The sequence below is a fragment of the Mercenaria mercenaria genome, chromosome 6 (genome assembly GCF_021730395.1).
Source record: "Mercenaria mercenaria strain notata chromosome 6, MADL_Memer_1, whole genome shotgun sequence".
Taxonomy (NCBI): Eukaryota; Metazoa; Mollusca; class Bivalvia; order Venerida; family Veneridae; genus Mercenaria; species Mercenaria mercenaria.
Window position 1 is genome coordinate 64,268,690 of NC_069366.1, and position 22,533 is coordinate 64,291,222.

At 35.4% G+C, this 22,533-nt stretch overlaps 1 protein-coding gene across 1 annotated transcript; it reads right to left on the reverse strand.

The window, feature by feature from the left end:
• Nucleotides 1-3,654: 3,654 nt before the first annotated feature.
• On the reverse strand, nt 3,655-21,880 carry LOC123548582 (translin-associated factor X-interacting protein 1-like). The gene is made up of 16 exons (XM_045335957.2): nt 21,756-21,880; nt 20,653-20,761; nt 16,456-16,701; nt 15,950-16,084; nt 15,735-15,804; nt 14,949-15,216; nt 13,949-14,060; nt 13,091-13,152; nt 12,593-12,682; nt 10,852-11,014; nt 10,432-10,560; nt 9,835-10,005; nt 8,473-8,588; nt 7,783-7,909; nt 5,479-5,585; nt 3,655-4,266 (listed from the first exon to the last, which is right to left on the reverse strand). The coding sequence occupies exons 1-16, from the start codon at nt 21,800-21,802 to the stop codon at nt 4,074-4,076; spliced, it is 2,145 nt and encodes a 714-aa protein (XP_045191892.2). The 5' UTR covers nt 21,803-21,880; the 3' UTR covers nt 3,655-4,073.
• Between the last annotated feature and the right edge of the window lie 653 nt (nt 21,881-22,533).

Here is a 22,533-nt window from a genome sequence, read left to right on the forward strand (position 1 = left end):
AGTTTAAAACCTTAAAAACACCACCCATTGTGATGTTAAAAATTAGGCGAAGCTTCTTTTAAAATCAAACTTACCAAAATGTTTTTACATAACAATTTCTTCGAGTGGCCATGCATTATAATCCTGTCAACCATGTCTTCTTCAGTTATAGCTATCCTATCTCGGAATTCCAGCTGGAGTTAAGTCTGGTCTGTAGTCATTTATGGCTCATGGTAAATTTTTAGCTCGACTATTCAAAGAATAGGTAGAGCTATTGGACTCACTCATGCGTCCGAGTCTGCGTCCCAATTTGGTTAAGTTTTTAGCTCATCTGAGCCAAAGGCTCATGGTGAGCTTTTGTGACTGCTTAATGTCCGTAGTGCGTCGTCAGTCATCCATCCATCAATATTCTCTAAAAAAAATCTTCTTGTTGAAAACCACTGGACAGAATAACATCAAATTTCACAGGAATTATCCTTGGGTGGTCCCCTTCCAAAATTATTCCAAGAATTGAGTTCCATGCAGAACACTGGTTGCCTTGGCAACCGAAAGGACAAACTTTAAAAATCTTTTTGTCCAAAATCACAAGGCGTAGAGCCTTGATAGTTGGCATGTGACATCATCTAATGGTCCTCTGTGAAGATTGTTATCCCCCGCCGATGAAATCGGGAGGGGGGTATTGAAATGGTGTTGTCCGTTCGCAGCCATTTCTCAGTAACTACTTGGTAGAATTTCATGAAACTTGAAATAAACATGAACCAACATACTGCGATGATGCCCGTCAAGTTTTTTTTTTGATTGGTCAATTTCCCTCAGAGTTATTGCCCTTGATTTAATAAAAAATGTCTGTCTGCAGCCATTTCTCAGTAACTAACAGGTAGAATTTCATCAAATTTGAAATAGACATGAACCAAGATACTGCGCTGATGCCCGTCAAGTTTTTTTTTTGATAGGTCAATTTCCCTTAGAGTTATTGCCCATGATTTAATGAAAAATGTCCGTCTGCAGCCATTTCTCAGTAACTAGCAGGTAGAATTTCATCAAACTTGAAATAGACATGAACCAAGATACTGCGACGATGCCCTTCAAGTTTTTTTTCGATTGGTCAATTTTCCATTTAGTTATTGCCCTTTAATTGTTTAAAAATCCACAGATCTGTACATAACAAACCAACCAATTGGAAGAATTTCATTAAACTTCTTCCATTCTTTTCCATGCACATTTATTATAAACATGTGATGTTGTGTACCTACACCTGGTCACCACCTTACATTGGTCACCCCCCCCCCTCCCCCCCCCCCCCCCCCCATTTTTTTTTTTTTTTTTTTCATTTTTCGTTTTCTACCAATATTTATAATCAACATGTAAACTGTTGTATCCTCACCCCCCCCCCCCCCCCCCCCCCACCCAAACAAACCATTCATTTTCTTCATTTTCTTTTAATTTGATTTGACTAATGAAATTATTTGCTTCTTGGTAACATTCTTAACTTTTTGCAGGATATATTTTTTTGCCGTTCCTCAACTCTGACACTTTCGGCGGGGGATTCCAATTCATCGAATTTGCTTGTTCAAATTGTGCCCCTGTGTTGAAAAGAGGCTCCGCCCCGAGGGTGCCAAGTTTTACATAGACTTATATAGGAAAAAACTTTAAAAATCTTCTCACCTGAAACTGCAAGGCCTAGGCTTCTGATATTTGATATGTTGCATTGCCTTATGATCCTCTACCAAAATTGTACAAATTATTCCCCTGGACTGAAAACAGGCCCTGCCCTGGGGGTCACTTTATTACGAGTTATATAGGAATAAATACTTCCAAAATTATAAGATCATATTTCCTAGACTGTTTAATTATAATTACCTGATGACCCTAAGTGATTAGGGGTCACTTGACTGTGACCTTGACCTACAGACCTAGTTTTTAATCCCCCGCCGTTGCGGAGGGATTATAGGAATGGTCTGCATCCGTCTTTCCGTCCTTCCGTCCGTAACAAAATGTCCGGTCCATATCTCCTAAACCCCTTGAAGGATTTTCATGAAACTTGGGTCAAATGATCACCTCATCAAGACGATGTGCAGAACCCATGAGTAAGCCTTGTCGGTTCAAGGTCAAGGTCACAACTGAAGGTCAAAGGTTTGAGCCTGCCATTTTGTGTCCGCTCTATATCTCCTAAACCCCTGGAAGGAATTTTATAAAACTTGGGTCAAATGATCACCTCGTCAAGACGATGTGCAGAACCCACGAGTCAGCCATGCCGGCTCAAGGTCAAGGTCACAACTCAAGGTCAAAGGTTTGAGCCTACCATTTTGTGTCCGCTCTATATCTCTTAAACCCCTTGAAGGAATTTTATAAAACTTGGGTCAAATGATCACCTCATCAAGACGATGTGCAGAACCCATGAGTCAGTCATGCCGGCTCAAGGTCAAGGTCACAACTTAGGGTCAAAGGTTTGAGCCTTCCATTTTGTGTCGGCTCTATATCTCCTAAACCCCTTGAAGGATTTTCATCAAACTTGGGTCAAACGATCACCTCATCAAGGCGATGTGCAGAACTTATGAGTCAGCCATGTCGGCTCAAGGTCAAGGTCACAACTGAAGGTCAAAGGTTTGAGCCTTCCATTTCGTGTCCGCTCTATATCTCCTAAACCCCTTGAAGAAATTTTATAAAACTTGGGTCAAATGATTACCTCATCAGAATGATATGCAGAAATTATGAGTCAACCATGCCAGCTCAAGGTCAAGGTCACAACTAAGGGTCGAAGGTTTGAGCCTTCCATTTGGTGTCCACTCTGTATCTCCTTAACCCCTTGAAGGATTTTCATCAAACTAGGGTCAAATGATCACCTCATCAAGAACTCATGAGTCAGCCATGTCAACTCAAGGTCAAGGTCACAACTGAAGGTCAAAGGTTTCACCTCTGTATCTCCTGAACCCCTTGAAGGATTTTCATGAAACTTTGGTCAAATGATCACCTCATCAAGACGTTGTGCAAAATTCATGAGTCAGCCATGTCAGTTCAAGGTCAAGGTCACAGCTAAAATCAAAGGTTTACCCTCTCACTATCCATAGCAGTGGCGGGGGATTTAGCTGTCTTTCAGACTGCCTTGTTTTTTTTATTAGATACAGCCTTAAAACTTGGATGATATGTTCAATTTTGCACACCGATTTTAAAACTGACTTTCGGTGAATATGACCTTCTGACCTACTTTCTAATATTTTAGCATCAGTCATGTGGCTCATATTACTCAGGTGAGCGATTCAGGGTAATCATGACCTTCTTGTTATATGTAAGCTGGTATCTCAGTAAACCACTTTAATGGAATAGATTGAAACTTCACACACTTATTCACTGTAATAAACTGACTTACATTGCATAGGTTCCATAACTCTGTTTTGCTTAGAAATTTTTGGTTAAGTTTTTGTATGTAAGCTGGTATCTTAGTACCCACTAATGGGAATGGATTGAAACTTCACATAGTTGTCCGTTGTCATTGTACTGATATGCATTTTACAGGTTCCATAACCCTGTTTTGCAATTTTACAAAATTATTCCCCTTTTTCAACTATTTTGATTTAACCTAATTTGTCAGGCTGTTGAATCGTCGAGCGTTGCTGTCCTTTGACAGCTGTTGTTTGAGATGTTATTTCTTCATTAAACCCATTAATAATAAACTCATTGCCGAGATTAAGTTTATTTTGCCACAGTTACAAATTTTTGAAAACAAAACATACATACACAAACATAATAACATAACTTCTTCAATCATGCTTACAATATTGTAAAAGTGAGTGAAAATCTGCCATATGAAACATATAACAAGATTTTTAGTTTAAAAACCTTGAAATATAAAATCTAATGTATACATTGTAAATGGCAGTTAAGATAAAACAATACATACATGTATATATCACAATTTAACAAAAAGATCACAGTTCAATAAAACACAGGACTTTACATTTAAGGTCAACTGTACAAAGGCACTTAAGTCCATGTGTAAAATGCAATTATTATCAAAGGTTTTCTGTGTTTTTGTCCGATTCTAGTTATAACAAAAGTGAATTTAAGTTAATACATTATTTCTGTACTGCATGATTTTACAACTGTCTCCCAGAACGTGCCACATTTCCTTTCTGTAACCTTTCTACGACCTTTGACTGCTCCAGTGGGTCGGTTTCATATGGTTTATCTGAGCGGAACACCCAAGTTATGTATTTGTCCATTTTAACATTATCAATTTCTATATCAGCTTGTAAAATGGACCGCTTCAAATCGTCCACTGAAACTGGACTGAAAACAGAAAATATAGAATATTGTTACTTTTTACAGAACTACATAAAAACAAATTTGGAATATGGTCAGCCATGTGTCTTTGTTCAGAAGTTACTTGTCCTAAACAGCCACAAATTTCAAGATCCATTTTCAACATCAACCTGTATTAAACAGTTCCCTGTAGAAGTTTATATATATATATATTGATGTTTGTGTTTAAACTACAACAGTAATGTCTCCTGTAGTAGAATGGTCACTGCTCCGTTTATACGGCAACTTTCCTACTGTTCATATGAGAGGCATTAAATCATGCACAGACCTGCATGTTGGTAGAACCCAAACCTTTTTCTTGTCGAGACTCGAACCAACTGCTGATTCTAACTCTGCAAGTGAAACGACTGTTAAAATAATTCATTTTAAAAAATCTTATGATACATCAATTGGATGGCCAGTAATCATTATTATCCATGGCATTTCAAAACATGGAATGTATTGCTGATGCTTGATCTAAGCACAATGGTTTTAGGTAAAACATATCTATTATACCAGATTTAAACAAGATGGCTGATGTAACTGTCAACATTTGGTAAGTTGCAAAGACATGATGTTTGATCTAAACACATGATGGCGGTTAACCTTTGATGTAAACACTTGATGGTTTATTGCAAATAATGGTGACTAAGGTAAATACATGATGATTGATGTAAACATTTCAGATAAAGAAATAATGGTTGACATAAGCACAAGATGGTCAATATTGATATTTGGTAAGATAAAAACACTGACTAATGTAAACACATGACGGTTACTGTTAATATTTAGTTATATAAAAACACATAATAATTAATGAAAACACATGATGGTTGGTGTTAACATTTGATTAGATATAAACGCATGATAACTGATGGAAACACATAAGGTTGGTGTTAACATCTGATTAAATACAGACATGATAACTGATGGAAACACATGATGGTTGGTGTTAACATCTGGTTAGATATAAACATGATAATTGATGGAAACACATGATGGTTGATGTTAACATTTGGTTAGATATAAACATGATAATTGATGGAAACACATGATGGTTGGTAACATTTGGTTAGATATAAACACATGATGACTGATGTTAACATGTGATGGTTTGCTGCAAACACAGGAGGGTTAACATAATCAAAATTGGGTATTTTTGATAAAAAAAGATGACAAAACAAGAAACTGGAGACTTACTTTGTATCCCCAAGCTGTGCTTTTATTTCATCAACATATTTCATTCTCTCTTGATTATCCCACTTTCTGACCTCATCTAGGAATGGACCTGTTCGACCTTCATCATCCTATAAACATAATGGAAGTGTTGGAGTGGCAGCTACATGATACCTTGTTTACAAGTCATTGTTACATTTTAGATATTTTAATACACTGGTAAATTAGAGTCATTTAAATTAGCATATTCATTTGACATAAACATACTGGTTATATCTTCGCCCAGTATTAAATGGAGACATTAGTGTGGAAAATGTTTAAAAAGAATGCGAAATTATTTATTCTGAGCCATAACTCTGCTAAATATTACCCAATGAGAACCAAGTTAGAGACTGATATATAAATTTTCTTAAAACACTTTCAGGCCACAAACTAACTTGTACATGAAATATGATACAATTTTACATTTCGAAATACTTTTCCTGCAATATACATGTAATGCATAACTAATGCAGTAGTATGAGACAAAAAATCAAAGGGCTAAAGGTAGCACAGTCAAACCTTTTCTAAAGAACATCAGTGAATAGTGGTCACATGACTGTAAAGGCCATTAATGTTGTTTCTTGTTCAATCACTCGCAGTATATTTATGTCTACCCCAGGAGACATATTGTTTTTGCCCCGTCCGTCCGTACGTCACACTTCATTTCCGAGCAATAACTGGAGAACCATTTGACCTAGAACCTTCAAACTTCATAGGGTTGTAGGGCTGCTGGAGTAGACAACCCATATTGTTTTTGGGGTCACTCCATCAAAGGTCAAGGTCACAGGGGCCTGAACATTGAAAACCACTTCCGATCAATAACTAGAGAACCACTTGACCCAGAATGTTGAAACTTCATAGGATGATTGGTCATGAAGAGTAGATGACCCCTATTGTTTTTGGGGTCACTCCGTCAAAGGTCAAGGTCACAGGGGCCTGAACATTGAAAACCATTTCCGATCAATAACTAGAGAATCACTTGACCCAGAATGTTGAAACTTCATAGGATGATTGATCATGAAGAGTAGATGACACCTATTGATTTTGGGGTCACTCCGTCAAAGGTCAAGGTCACAGGGGCCTGAACATTGAAAACCATTTCCGATCAATAACTAGAGAACCACTTGACCCCAAATGTTGAAACTTCATAGGATGATTGACCATGAAGAGTAGATGACCCCTATTGATTTTGGGGTCACTCCGTCAAAGGTCAAGGTCACAGGGGCCTGAACATTGAAAACCATTTCCGGTCAGTAACTTGAGAACCACTTGACCCAGAATGTTGAAACTTAATAGGATGATTGATCATGCAGAGTAGATAACCCCTATCGATTTTGGGGTCACTCTTTGAAAGGTCAAGGTCACAGGGGCCTGAACATTGAAAACCATTTCCGGTCAGTAACTTGAGAACCACTTGACCCAGAATGATGAAACTTCATAGGATGATTGGTCATGCAGAGTAGATGACCCCTAACGATTTTAGGGTCACTCTGTTAAAGGTCAAGGCCACAGGGGCCTGAACATGGAAAACCATTTCCAATCAATAACTTGAGAACCTCTCGACCCAGAATGTTGAAACTTCATAGGATGATTGGTCATGCAGTGTAAATGACCCCTATTGTTTTTGGGGTCACTCCGTTAAAGTTCAAGGTCACAGGGGCCTGAACATTGATAACCAGTTCCGATCAATAACTTGAGAACCACTTGACCCAGAATGTTGAAACTTCATAGGATGATTGAACATGCAGAGTAGATGACCCCTGTTGATTTTGGGGTCAGTCTGTTAAAGGTCAAGGTCACAGTGGCCTGTTCATGTAAAATCATTTTTTGGAAATAACTTGAGAACCACTTGACCTACAATGTTGAAACTTGATAAGATGATTGGACATGCAGAGTAGATGACCCCTATTTATTTTGAGGTCACTTGATCAAAGGTCAAGGTCACAGGAGCCTGAACAGTGACTTGAGAACCACTAGGCCAAGAGTGTTGAAATTTAGCGGGATGACAGGACATGCCAAGTAGATGATCCCTATTGCAGCCAACCATCAGTGTCTCTTTGACTTTCGCTCCTGACCCCTATTGACTTCTTGCCTATAGGACTTTGCATTGGGGGAGACATGCGCATTTTTACAAAAGCATTTTCTAGTTTGACCAGTAAATAAGGACTATCTACAGTGAAAGACCACCTGCATATTGAAAACCATATTTCGGCTTTCTAAAAATGATCTTTATAATCAGATTTGACTATACTTCAAATAAAAAAAAAATCTGGAAAAAAAACTGACCTCCATAAAAAGATTTTTATATTCTATTTCATCCACTTCCTTGTTGTCCATCTCTGACTCAGCAGCTCTCATCATGGCATTTAATGTATCAGCATCCACACCAATGAGGTACGACGCTAGGCCCTCCCTGTGGAGTATTAGAAATGAGTCTGTTTTACAGGGCAACTCTAGCATTGTCAATGGATTACACTGTCAAATCATTAATGTGGAGGACAAATTTTCATGATTTCATAGTTGTGTCAATCTACAAAAAATCAGATTTTCATGAATTTATTCTATATATACCATGAAATAGCTGTTTTTGCGAAAACTAAAAAATGATTTCTACAAAATTCAATGATTTCACAGTACTATGTTTTCTATCAGTTTTTTATACTCAAAATTGTAATTGTAAAGACAGAAAAATGGTGTTTCTTACAAAACTGAACCAGCTTGCCTAAAATTAGAACTCTTAACTGCACACCGAGACACTAATATTTGGTGCGTGGTGTTATAAAATATATTGTATTAATATATCCTATCAATTTTATATTTAGAGCTATCACTAAATATGATTTAGACCCTGAATGCACTTGTCAATGGAAAAAAGACATTCCCCCCTCCCCCATCATCCCCGAAAATGTAAAATGTTTTTTTCTTAAGTGTGTGTGTGTGGCAGGGGGAGGTGTGCTCAAATAACCTTGCTATTACCTGAAGTCTGCCTTTGAGAGTTTTCCCTGGTTGCCTTTGTCCATATCTATAGTAGTAAGATGGTTCATCAGTTTCTGTATCAGTTGTAACTGATTGTGGTATACCTCCTCATCTATCTGGAATACATAAATATACAGTGGTTGTTAGAATGGTGACCGTATTCAGAAACATCTTTAATTTGCTTAATTTTATGACCTGGTTTATAACCACTGACCTGGCTTAAATCTTAAATATGGTAAGCTTTACAAGATGACCTGGCTTAAATCTTTAATTTGCTTAACTGTATAAAATAGCTAGTATATAATTCTTGGCTTAACTGTATGACCTGGCTTATATCTATATTTTTGCTCATCTGTATGACTTGGCTTATATCATTTCTTGACTTAACTGTATGACCGGGCTTAAATCTTTAACTAGCTTAACTGTTTGACTTGGCTTATATTCATTTTTTGGCTAAACATTATGACCTGGCTTATATCACTGTATGACCAGGTATAAATCGTTAAACGGCTGAACAGTATGACTTGGCTTATATCCGTTTCTTGGCTGAACTGTGTGGCATAGCTTATCTGTACAGAAAATCTCTATAAACTGAAACTTTAAAAAAAATCAGATATTGATATTTCACTGCAATAATGCCATTCCTTGTGGCTCTAAAATGTCACTTTATGTCTTGATTTAAATATAAGAAAACTAAATTTGCTTAAGAGGAAGAAATAATATAAATAAGATAAAATAAGGCCTGTGAGACAAACATACAGTCATTGTATGCCATGTGTATGTTAATCAAGCTGCAACCAACAGTTGCTGTAAACAGAATTAACTTTATGTCTGGGTTATTTTGCAGAAAGTACACCTTTATATTACACTAGAAAAATGAAGTGAAATGATACACCAAAAGTAAAGCTGTATAGGTATGATCATCAAGACTTGAATGGTTCTGATTTCAACAGGCATTGCAGTGAAAGATGTTAAGCATTTCTTTATTATGAGTATAGACGGCCTCTCTTGAATTGCATATTGATGCTTTGGATTTGCATTTACGACATCAAGCCTCTTCCGTTAGCACCCCATGGAAGAGCCCTATTGATGTTTTGGATTTGCATTTACGACATCAAGCCTCAGACTTACCACTTCCGTTAGCACCCCATGGAAGAGCCCTATTGATGCTTTGGATTTGTTTTTACGACATCAAGCCTCAGACTTACCTCTTCCGTTAGCATCCCATGGAAGAGCTCTATTGATGCTTTGGATTTGTTTTTACGACATCAAGCCTCAGACTTACCTCTTCCGTTAGCATCCCATGGAAGAGCCCTATTGATGCTTTGGATTTGCTTTTACGACATCAAGCCTCAGACTTACCTCTTCCGTTAGCACCCCATGGAAAAGCCCTATATGTTCATCATGGGCGTATCTTTGACAGGCATCATGAAGATTGTATCCCCACTCAATAATCATCTGTTCCAGACCAAACCTTCGCTGTAGGTATGTGTACAGGAAGTCGGCCATCTTATCTCGTACTCCGTCTGCTTTCTGTAATACAGTAATTTCTTACATGATAACCTCCATCTGTTATTAAAGTCTGTACCACATACCATAAAAAATCATTATTCAGGAATTTACTTCTACAAATTCAGTGGATGTGTCAATCTTGCATATCAAACCCAAACAAATCAATAAAATTGAGCATTCAAAATTTCATGCTCTCTCAAAATTTTATGCAAATAGATTTCAACAGTTTCATAGTATTTTGCTTCACTTACTTCATGTAGATACTGCAACTGAAATTACCTTAAACAAGTATTACTTTAAAAATGGTTTTCATCTTTATATATACAGATGTAAAATGTATTATTATGTAATTGGTTTTATACTGCGTTAAGTCACATTACAAGGCATTTTAATACATGTTTGAGTGTTGTACATATGGAAAATTAAAGTGACTGAAAAATTACATACAGCAGCATCATGAGCTCCCTTTTCTCTCCAGATGTCCTTAATGAGAAGTGACGCATCACGTTTACCCAGCCGACGGTTTCTTACAGGGCCATCATGTTGTAAGTATTTAGGAACTGATGGTCCAGTGCCCTGTGGGAATTGAAATAGTAATGTTTACATTCAAAAATAAAAGTGGTAAAGCAAAGTTGACAGTTACAAATCATTTCTTTCAATTCTTTTAAATAAATATATACTGCAGCCATAATATTTTATCAATTGATATCTGTCCATTTATATTTATAGTTCATCTAGTTGTATTAGTTTTATCTGTATGCACACTTTCACAGTAACATGTAGAGCCTGCACATCCCCAGACTGAAAACTAGTTAAATAATCAACCATGTCTAGTAAATAATTTCTGGAGCTTAAACTAATATATACCTGTCCATCAAAGTATTCAGCACCTCCTGTATCAACGACCTCTCCTGAAGCCATCTCTGTCAGTAACACATCAACCAGCTCATTACTGGCTTTACCTTCCGACAGCTCCTTCCAGCGTGCCATACCTCCACGTATATTGTCAGCACATTTATCCCAGTCTGGTCTGAAAACAAGGATATCTCTATATTACGGTATTCTAGTACTAGAACTTTTGTCTGTTTGTTTACAAAATCTAAATGGGGATTTGGTGGGTATCTTCATATTTGGTAAGAGCCTGATATAAAATTTTACAACATTTTAGAGTTATCTGTACATGGTAGTAGAAAGTTTTTGAATTTTAAAGAGATCTTGCATTATTTGAATGTTATGGCATAAAATAAATTTCCACCATGTTCCTGTCATGTGCAATATGCATGTGAAATTGTTGACACATGAAAATTTCTAAACATTATTTTTTTCAAAATTTTGTAACTAAACAATGCTACATATGCATGTGTCTTTCATGCTTGTCAACATATTCTTGAAGTTTAATAGGAAAGACTAATGGAGTCAAAATGAATTTTTTTACACTTCAACATATCTGAAATTACTCTATCAGTATCTCCTTTTTTAATCAATAAATTCAAGATTAATAATGATAAAAATTAAAAAAGCTACTAACTCCCACTGAGTTCTTTATATAACTCCTTTCTGCATGTTTTGAGCTTCTAGTGCAATTCTTAAGTTTATATGTAAAAAAAATTCTGTGGTCATATCATGTCACAGTTTTAATAATGTATATGCTGTTTTCTCAGGGGCGGTTGTTTTATTCCCAGTAACAGATTAACCATTTCATAAACAGTAATTGGGTGCAATTTTGGTAGAAAATTCACTTGTCTTTCAGATGTTACAGAAATTATTCCATTTAATTATTTTATTACAATATTTTATACCACCCCCAACCACAGAAATGGACCAAGAGTTTCTCGTATTCCCATGGATTTACATTTGACAAGTACAAAGAACTTGTAGAATTTAAAACATTAAAACTACCATGATGTAATAAAATGATATATTCTACAGTAAATACATCAGGAAATATGATTATTAATTGCATAGTGAATAATTTAAGGCAAATTTGCTTAGACCACCAGAAAAAAATCAGTATATTTTTTGAAAATTCAGTAAATGAAAATATTTTCATCAATTTGCGTTCAAATCATGAAATTTTCATCGTGTCAGTTTTGTACCATACCTATTTAGAAAACCATTTAACAACTTTAAGGGAAAAATGAGAATATGAGAAATCCTGAGAATACGAGAAATGGGGATGTAAAATATACACAAATTGCATGTACTTCTACAATAAGAATCATGCAATGCAAGCTTATGTTAATTTTGACTGGAGATGTATCAATAGGCATATAAAAAACCTGCTCAGGTTACTATAGTCATCAAATATTATATATTTATATCAGAGGCCCTTAACAAGCTTTCAATAAAAAAATAGGTAGAAATACAGGATTTCAAATGCTGAGGCAGTTGAATACCCTTAAGGTACATCAGCATACTGACAACCCTCTATTACTGGTATATATAGCATTGTAGAGAGAATGGAAGATGTGATTAAATGACAAAATTGCTCTTCTTCCTAGTCAACAACACTTCACATAGAAAAATACAGAACAAATACTCAAAATATAGAAGGAAATCTCTGTGTATAGGACTTGGTTGATTGCCAGACCATACTATGAAATGTTACCTCGGAGTAGAGCTTCTCCTTAGAGTTTCACATTCTGTGTAGAACTCGTCTCTCTGTTTCACCACTTGTTTATGTACTTCAAGCAGAGCTCTGAAAGACAGAAGAAAATTTTTCAAAGAAACCTGAAAAAAAAACACCTGCATGCTTGCCTAGAACAACATCTTAAGTTCTACATCTATAAGTAAAATGAATATTTCATCAAAAAGAAATATGTCTGTAGCTACTTAAATCCTTTATCGTCACACATTAAATATATTGGAAGTTCAATAACCTGCTTTAAGAAGAAAGATTATAGGAAACAGGGTCAGCAATTGAGATAATTCCAAAATTTTCTTTTCATTTTCAAGTAGCAGCATGCACATATTAAACACATGCAAAAAATTTCATACCAAAACTAAAACTAAAATATTGCAATAAATTTCTTAATTGAGACCTTTCTGTAAGCTTTTTTTCTAATGAAAAAATTAAGCATATATTTCACAAGGTGTGTATACTTACTCATGTTCTTGTTTTAGTTTATCAAAGTCACCCTGAATAACACCTACACTTTCCTCAAGTGCCTGTAAAATGAAATATGATACCAATTTTTAAATACTGTGAAATCATTAATATTCGTGGGGGACTAATTTTCGTGGATTTCGTGGTTGAGTCAATCCATGAAATTTTATCCCAACGAAGAAGTAATAGTTCCATTCATTTTATGTTCTAAAGTTAAAATCCACGAATTCATATCCCCACGAAATTGCTGTTTTGACCAAAACCACGAAATTTCATGCCCATGAAATTAAATGATTTTATAGTACCTAAGTGATTTACATTTTTATGTTTTACATGTAATAATACATGCAGGCATCTTGTAACTCATATTCGGAGATAAGTTTATAAAAAGTCTTATCTTAAATCTGTACCCTTGTATTTATTAATACATTCCAATTTGTAGTAACAGCCACCTGTGAACAACATACATAACATAAGTTTTATTTCCAATATAAACATTAGCAGTGTATGAAGACCACAGCAAAGAAAAGGCCATTTTTGGCTCTCCCTGTGGTGTTCTTTATATAAACAGTTTTGCCCATAAATTATATAATGGTAGATATGTGATAATGACTGATATATATAACTGTGTGCAAAGACCACATTTTGCATAGTGAAAATACAGTCTTTATAGGCAGATTCTACTTATAGGCAGAAAGTTTTTATATGCAGGTAGTCCTTATTCACAGATCTAAATACACTGCTAGTGATTCAACCAGACAATAACATTAGCAGCCTTTACAGCAAGGTGATCTTTGTTCTTAGGCAGTCTTTACTAAAGGTATGACAGTACATCTTCATGCTGTAAAATTGACTTACAATATGTTTCTTTTCAAGGGTCTCAAAATCTCTTCTTGGAATGACATCACCGTAGTTAGCTTCCATTTCACTGAGACGTTGTGAAGCGGCACGCTCATCCTCTCTCGCTTTTCTGTAGAACAGTATGAAAACGTTAGATATGGCTATTAAACTGACTAACTACAACAGATAAAGGAATGACATAATAATTACACAAACTTTAGTTTAAACCAAATTTTAGTTTTAAATTACCATTAAGGATCATGTCAGAATTTTTTGTTACCTCCCATGAAATTCACTTGATGGGAGGTAACCAAACATCAGGCCAGTACGGCATATATAAACTGTTTTCTTTTTTTAAAACTATGTGACAGTTATTAGGTTAAGGTATTTTGGTTTTGGAGTAAATGTTAAAAATACTTAAATTTGAGAAAAAAAATAACCTAGCAAATGTGACATCAAATTGTAACAGAAATATGCAGACAAAATGTTTAGAGCCATCAGCTTATTGATCAAACTTTGAAATAAAAACTGTACATTATTCACATCACTTATATTTTCTAATCTTAATAGTCCACAGTGTCATATGAACTGCTTCACAGCAGCCAATATTTTCAGAAATTATATGCTGCTTGATATTTGCATGTAATTTATATTTACTTTGTGAGTCAACTCCTTTGTGAATATTAAAAGAAACTAGCTCAGGCAAATAAAAATATATGCAATGTACAGATCTGTAAAATCAGAAATGAGCAGTGCCAATCTATTTAGTATTTACCAGTACCTTGCATTTTCAGAAATATAAGCAAAATAATAATTATTTTTCTCAAATTTTACATTTTTAATTATTTTACAAAAAATAAGTCCACATGAAAACTTTGCTTTCAATAAAATTTAAAGGAAAAAAATACAACTTAAGTTGAGCTTAAGTGTTATTATTGGTATACTGTTTTTTAAATTTGCCACATCTTAGTCATGCAAATATATTTGATATAACAACAGAAAAAAAGAAAATATTTACTTGAGAGCGATTTTCAACATAACAGGATCATCTTCCTCTTCATCGTCTTTCTTCTGTGACATCTGGTAGTCCTCTTGCTGGTATCGTAGATCATTAATATCTGACTGTAGTAGTTTTCGGGCATCACGCTCATCTCTGTACAACTTGTACTGGTTCGCTAGATCATCTTGAAGTTTTGATACCTGAGTTTGTAAGTCTTTTCCAACATTTTTCAAATCTTCAATCCTCTGGTACAAGCTTTTGTTTTCTTGTTTAAGGTCTTTCATTTCTGTTAGAATGATTTCAATGATAAGTTTTTGTTTAAAAACATAAGTATGTATTGATATTATACTGTGAAATCATTAATTTTTATGGGGATTTCAATGGTTGCATCAGTTCCCAAAATCAAGTTCCAATGAATAAAAAAGGTCTTTAAAAACTGAAAACAATGAACTTATATCCCCATGAAGTAGCCATTTGAGCCCAAACCACAAAATTTCATACTCATGAAATTAAATAGTTTCAATGTAACTTGTGCTACAATTGTATATCAAATATTTTATCTTTTACTGTCAAAAAATAAAGTTAATATACAGTTAATTAAATAATTATTGTATAACTAAATTTTGACAGTATACTATGCTTCACAACATGATTTTTTTTTTCGCCAGCCTAAAAGATAGATTTCCTAAGCCTGCATATGTATAAAATGCAACAGAACAGGCATAAGACTATAGACATAGACATACAGTGCAGTTTAAAGACTTTAAATGAATACTTCCATTTCTTAACTTTCACTACATATACCTTGCTTTTCTTCATCTCTAATACTCATTATCTTCTGATCACATTGTTCTGATACTGTCACCAACATTTGCTGAAAAACAAATCGAGGTCCAGAATTTACAATTAAGAACTGTTACCAGTATTACACTAAAATTCTGATAATAGAATATTACATAGAATGGAAGAAAAATATTTATTTTACTTTGTCAAAAAGTTAATTCATACATGTGACTTACCTTTAACGGCTCCAGTTCACGTATCTGCTGTCTTTGGAAGGCAAACATCATCTCATATTCATTCTTTATTGCTGACAACAGAGGCTTGTATGTCTTGAAATCTTCTATCAAGTACTCAAATACTTCTCTATGAGCCTTTAATATAAAGATGCATTTTATTTCAAGCAAAACATGTTAAGAGGAATTAACTTCAAGGATTTACAATATCATTCAATATCTTAAACCTAACAGTTTTTCAAAGCCAAGCAATAATTTAAAAAGGAAAAATATATAAAACTGGTACCTGTGGAATAATGTGAAAATGTTTGGTTAGACTATGTTATTTAGGTAATTATTGTAGCCAGACTTTTATCTTTTATACGTTTTTATAAAACATCAGAAATGTCATTGTTACATGGGTCAGAAACTAAAATTGCTAGTGTTATACTTAAAACACAAATGTCACAAGAAAGAAAGCAGCTGAAAAAGTAGCAAACTTTGATAAAAAAAATAAAAACTTAAATTACCTGTAATCTCAATTCATTTGGTTCTACTTCAGTTACATCTAGTGCACGCAGTTCTTTCTTTAGGTAATTTTCAAGCTGATCAAGAAATCTTGGTTTTGGAATCATGTTTGGTTTTCCCATCTGTTCATCACTGACGAGCACAAGACTTTTATCTTTTGTCATCATCATAGAGGTGGTTGGAACAGAGTAACCACTAGCATGGGCAGGCCATGCATCCAGCTCTCCTGTTTTTGTGTCCACATATGGCTGCAAAAACATTAAACATACAAACACTTTAAAATGGCATTAAATTCAATTTCAATATATAGGACAGGTTTGAAGAGCCTGTATGTTCCATTAACTGTTCAAAGAAATTTAATATATCCAACATCAACTGAAGATATAGAGAATCCATCATTGGTCTTCGGTTAAGATCAGAAAATCCCAACCCGAGGGCGCACCGCTCCAGTCTTAAACGAGGCTGAGCCGAGTTTAAGACTTGAGCGGTGCGCCCGAGGGTTGGGATTTCCGATCTTCACCGAACACCAATGATGGATTCTATTTCTCACTTACCACAACAGAAATAATAAAAACAAGCATAAAAATATGAAACTACTTAAAACGCGGGAAATTAGCGTCCGTAAGCAGAAGTGACGTCGTGACATTTCAGTGACGCACAATAACAAAGTTCCGCTTTAGTTTTATCGTTTGTAGCGTAACGGTACGTTCTTATCATAAAGTAATGAATTTTGAATCGAGAAATACACTATAAGGAATGGAGAGAAAAGATAAAGGTACCTGATTTTTAATTATTTTACATAAGTAATATGAATATTCAGTGCATGAAGTAATCCGTCACAGGAGTGTGGGATAACCCATGTGAGATAAGATTTTCCAGCACTGCTAAAGATAGAGATTTTTCTGTCCGATAAGTGAGAAATTCTAATTAATATGCTAATTAAGATAACTATTATAATAATTAATATTAATATAAATTCATATACTAAAGGGGCCTCTGTGGCAAAAAGATTAAGGACTAACTGTCTGTAGAATTTATGCATGTGAGGAAGTTATCCAGCAGACTTACAAAAGGTCAGCCGCTTTTAACCAAGTTGCTCACCTGTGCCTGAAATAATGTTAAGTGTGCCACCTAGCGCAATCTTTCTTCAATAAAAAAGTGGAAAGTGCTGCATCACAACTTTTGATATTTGTTTTTGTATTTTTTTGTTGTATTTAAAGTCACATCAACACAATTTATGGTGACTTTTCCAGTTTTTGATGGTGGCAGAAGACCGCAGGTGCCCCTCTGTGCATTATTTCAGGCAAGGTGGGCACTTAGGTAGAATCAATGACATTCCATCAGCCAGCTGGATAATGCTTCCACACATGAAGAATTCAACAGCACAAATAAGTTTTCAAGGGCAAGTGATTTAACTCAGCACCCTTGACCATTTGGCAGAGAGGCCCCACAAGTTGTTTTAGTGTCTAACTGACACTAACTTAAAAACCAAACACTACAAACAAAAAATTAAAAGCTTATAAACTGTTTTATCTGTTGCATAATATTGATTTATTAACACTTTCTCCACTTTTCTACCACTATACTGGTCCAGTGCCTAAATCCGGACACTTTGGTGGATTTTTGACAGTAACTTTGCATTATGAAACCACCCTTACAGAAGAAAAAGGCCTGCTGCGTACTCTTGCTGTGTACATACAGCGTATATGATGCGTACATGATGTGTACTGAAATCAAGGGCTTTAAATAGTACGCAGGATATACACCGCACATACACCGATAGTACGTTTGTAGTACACTTTTGACATGCAAATGAGCTCTGCCGCGTACTACTTGCTGCGTACATGCTGTGGACTACATAGTACACAGGATGTACGCTGGAGGAATTTAGTATGCGGGAAATAGTACGCAGCATGTACGCGGCACATACACTTTTCACATGCAAATGAGCCTGCGGTGTACTACCCCTGCGGCGTACATGCAGTGTACTCCTGCGGCGTACATGCTGTGTACTCCTGCGGCGTACATTCTGTGTACTCCTGGCCCGAGTCCTGCGGCGTACATGCTGTGTACTCCTGCTGCATACATGCTGTGTACTCTTGTGGCGAAACTGCTGTGATAATGTAAATTCCTTACCCCACCAACTTTCTTATGCAAATGCGTACATGATGTGTACTGAAATCAAGGGCTTTAAATAGTACGCAGGATATACACCGCACATACACCGATAGTACGTTTGTAGTACACTTTTGACATGCAAATGAGCTCTGCCGCGTACTACTTGCTGCGTACATGCTGTGGACTACATAGTACACAGGATGTACGCTGGAGGAATTTAGTATGCGGGAAATAGTACGCAGCATGTACGCGGCACATACACTTTTCACATGCAAATGAGCCTGCGGTGTACTACCCCTGCGGCGTACATGCAGTGTACTCCTGCGGCGTACATGCTGTGTACTCCTGCGGCGTACATTCTGTGTACTCCTGGCCCGAGTCCTGCGGCGTACATGCTGTGTACTCCTGCTGCATACATGCTGTGTACTCTTGTGGCGAAACTGCTGTGATAATGTAAATTCCTTACCCCACCAACTTTCTTATGCAAATGCTGATCATTTGGACAGAAAAAAACAGAAAAAAGATAAGTGACATGCATCAATAAGTATTTACCCTTACCAAAATAATGTAGATTGATGTTATCAAATAAATTAGTATGCTTTTCTCCATCCACTTTTCAATGAAATAAATCAATTTTTGTAGCATGTAATTTGGTAAACATCTGAAGAAAATGGCGTAACTGCATCAAGGGGAAACAACTTTAATGCAACTAAATATAAGTGTTATAAATTTCAAAGTATCTGCGGTGTACATGCAGTGTACTACTTTCTTGTACAAGTCCCTCCTGCGTACATGCAGTGTACTCCTTAAATTTTCAGAGTCTGTGCTGCGTACTTGAAGTGTACTACTGACCTCCTGCGTACATGCTGTGTACTCGTCGAAATAGTACGCGGCATGTACGCGGCATGCGGTGTATGTAAAATGTACTCCTCTGGCGTACTACTGTGTTCGCGGCATATACACAGCAAATACGCAGCATGTACGCCACAGAGGCTTGCTTCTGTAAGGGCACACGTGCATAAAATTTTAACTGTATAATTTTAGGTTCTTTATAAATCTCTTTGCAAAACAAGTTAACAACAAAATCGTATATTGCTGATTTCAACATAAAAATGTCATCCGAATTGGGTCAGTAAAAGCTGTCAAAACTGACCTAAATATTCGGACACTATTTGAGGTAATACTATAATTAAAAATGCAATGAATATGTGCATCCAAAAATAACAATAAACACGATTTCGTTTAAAATAAAGCAGTCAAATACAGTCCTGTAAATATATACAAACATCTCCGTACGAATAAAATTTTATTACCTGTTCATCACGTGATGATATGGACTGGTTTCTAACTTTATATAATTGCCAAATATAACAATAATATAATAAAATCTATTAGAGCAAAAATTAATGTTTAAAACTTTCTTTCTTACATGCAGATTCTGTCGCTGTCATTATACATTTTGACACAACTACGAGGATCATTATAATGACACTGCGCAGATTTTATTTAATGAATTGCTTCCCTTGTCTGCATAATGCTGGCTTTTTTTTCTATTGAATTAATTGATATATAACAGAAATTGGTTAAAACTATTAATAAATACTGAGGGCAGTACAGAATTCTAAAACATGTTTTTACATCAGTTTCGATCAGCAAACAAAAAGAGTCGTCTGCAATAGGCAGAATATTTTTCTTGTTTAATCAGTACCTCGTTGCATCTCAGATAACTGGCGCGCGCTGTATGACGTCATCCCCTTACACACACAATGCTTTTTGTTTTTTTTTGTAGGGGGATAATGTTTTTATTTCATAAGACATATAAATAATTACACACAATGTTTACTTTATGCAGTGCGGATATTTGAAGGTAGTTTTCTCTGGAAAAGCTTACATTCGTACAGGCTGTTGCTGACAGCTGGTCATCAAAGCTTACGTTTGCGTCGATCCTGTTCATTTCAGTAAAAAATCATGATCGTAAAGCATTTTTAAACGGTGTCCGAATTATTAAGCACTGTCCGGATTTAGGCACTGAACCAGTAGATTTGTAACTACATGTAAAACATATCTGCAGAAAGACTCACTCTAAGAGCTTTTGGTGGAGGCAAGGCATGTACATTTCCTCCCAGTTTGTAAGTTGGTCCATTAAGGCCTTCAAATCTGCCTCCATGTCGAGGTGAAAATGTTTTTGCCCTGAAAAATGTCATTGTAAATGATAGTTTTATAATACCAGATATTGTCTACTAATATCTCAAATCCACTAAAATGTTGTTTTTTTTTACAAATTCTTCTACACTGCATATCAAAAGGCTTCCAACTCCAAATTTTTTATTAGATGAAGAGGCCAAATAATTGCTAACACTCACATCCATCTCTTGGTTTGAAAAAGGTCATGGTTATATAACTATATAATTACTTAAACCTTGCTAACAATTAGACTGCTGATGAAGAAAACAACAAGTATGAAAAGACATAACAACTGGGATTTATCAAGCACTGAAAGACACTTATATCAGATCATGTCTGATGTGGGAAACAAAGGAACAACAACAAACAGCATTACAGAGAAAGCAGAGACTATAGATTAACTCAGGACCAGTTACTCCTCTTTAAATAATTACACACCAACTTAGACAAGTCAACTTCATAAACCAAACAAAAAAAACAAAAAAACCAAAAAACAATTGATAACTGATACCAGTGTTAAAATCATACCATGTACTTTTACTAGAGCTAGTGATCTACCACTATATGACTTTTGCATCAACCTGGCTTAAATGGGAACTAGAGCTCTATAACACATTCCTTAAGTTTTCTGAACACATTTGTCCACCAACCTTACAAAATTTAAAAGCAGAAAACATCCCTTTGAACAAATGATAAAAACTGCAGGGCTGAATGTGCAGTGATTTGATTCTGATTTCAGGGATACTGCAAGAACTCCCTACTGGTGTTATGTTTAATCGAAATCTCATTTCTTTTATGACATCTGTATATTATTTCACACTGATATGATATATGGACTTTGCTTTACTGAAATAAATCGCTTTTCCTGCATTTATCATCATTATCCGAAAGTCTCGTTGAATGGTGTACCCGAGTACTATTCAAATACGATAAATTTGTCGTGCATAGTGACTTGACAGCAGCTACAAAGTATATTTTCATGAGTTTGATTGAGATTTACCCAGATAAAGGCGGCAGCCTTGCCACAACAAGTTTTCCTTCACTCATTACTCCTAAATTTCGAATTTAGTGGAAAATTTTGGATTTTTATGTTGTCATGACAATGTAAATAAAAGGGACTACTTTACGGTAAATGTGCTATTTTCAACTGCTTGAAAAGTCACTACATTATAATTTGATAGAAATTGTAAATTCATCTTAATTATATATCAGTTGTATGTATTATTATTTTAGAAGCTTAAGAACCAATACGTTATAAATAAATGTCGTAAAAGTATATAGTACTTACTTTACATGTTGAATTTTCTTAAACTGCGCATGTCCGGTTATGAGAGTCTATGGGCGGCTGTCAAGAAAAATGCAAACATTTTAGATTTTTCAGAATAGAGCAAGATGAAAAAAGATAACCCAGTTTCAGAATTTATCGCAAAACATGGAACCTAGATTTAGGCCTAAAAAATTCTTTGTTTCCGGTAACATGCTCCAAAAAATTAGGGTACGTACGTCGGAAGTTTTTTTTTTAAATATTTTTTTATTCATTAAGTGAGACTTTTCGGAAATTATTTTTGTGTCAAGAAATGAATACAAATAAGGAGGTTATGCCTTTGGAGCATCGGTAAGTTGATTTCTAACATCACTGACCATGTTTAAAGCATAAAAAGTGCAGTTTTGCAACTTTTTGTTAAAAAGTTGAAAAAAATATTCTCCAAGGCCATAAAAACATTTAGGGTCGGGCCAAAAGTTTAGGGTAGGTCGGGATACCGGAAACAAACATTTTT

Excerpts from the sequence above, each read along its gene's own strand:
- LOC123548582 (XM_045335957.2), bottom strand. The coding sequence starts at position 21,802 with ATGAGTGAAGGAAAACTTGTTGTGGCAAGGCTGCCGCCTTTATCTGG. Across the intron at positions 16,702-20,652 it reads CTCCACCAAAAGCTCTTAGA|CCATATGTGGACACAAAAAC; the intron begins GTGAGTCTTTCT and ends ATGTTTTTGCAG. Across the intron at positions 14,061-14,948 it reads ATGTTGAAAATCGCTCTCAA|AAAAGCGAGAGAGGATGAGC; the intron begins GTAAATATTTTC and ends ACTGTTCTACAG.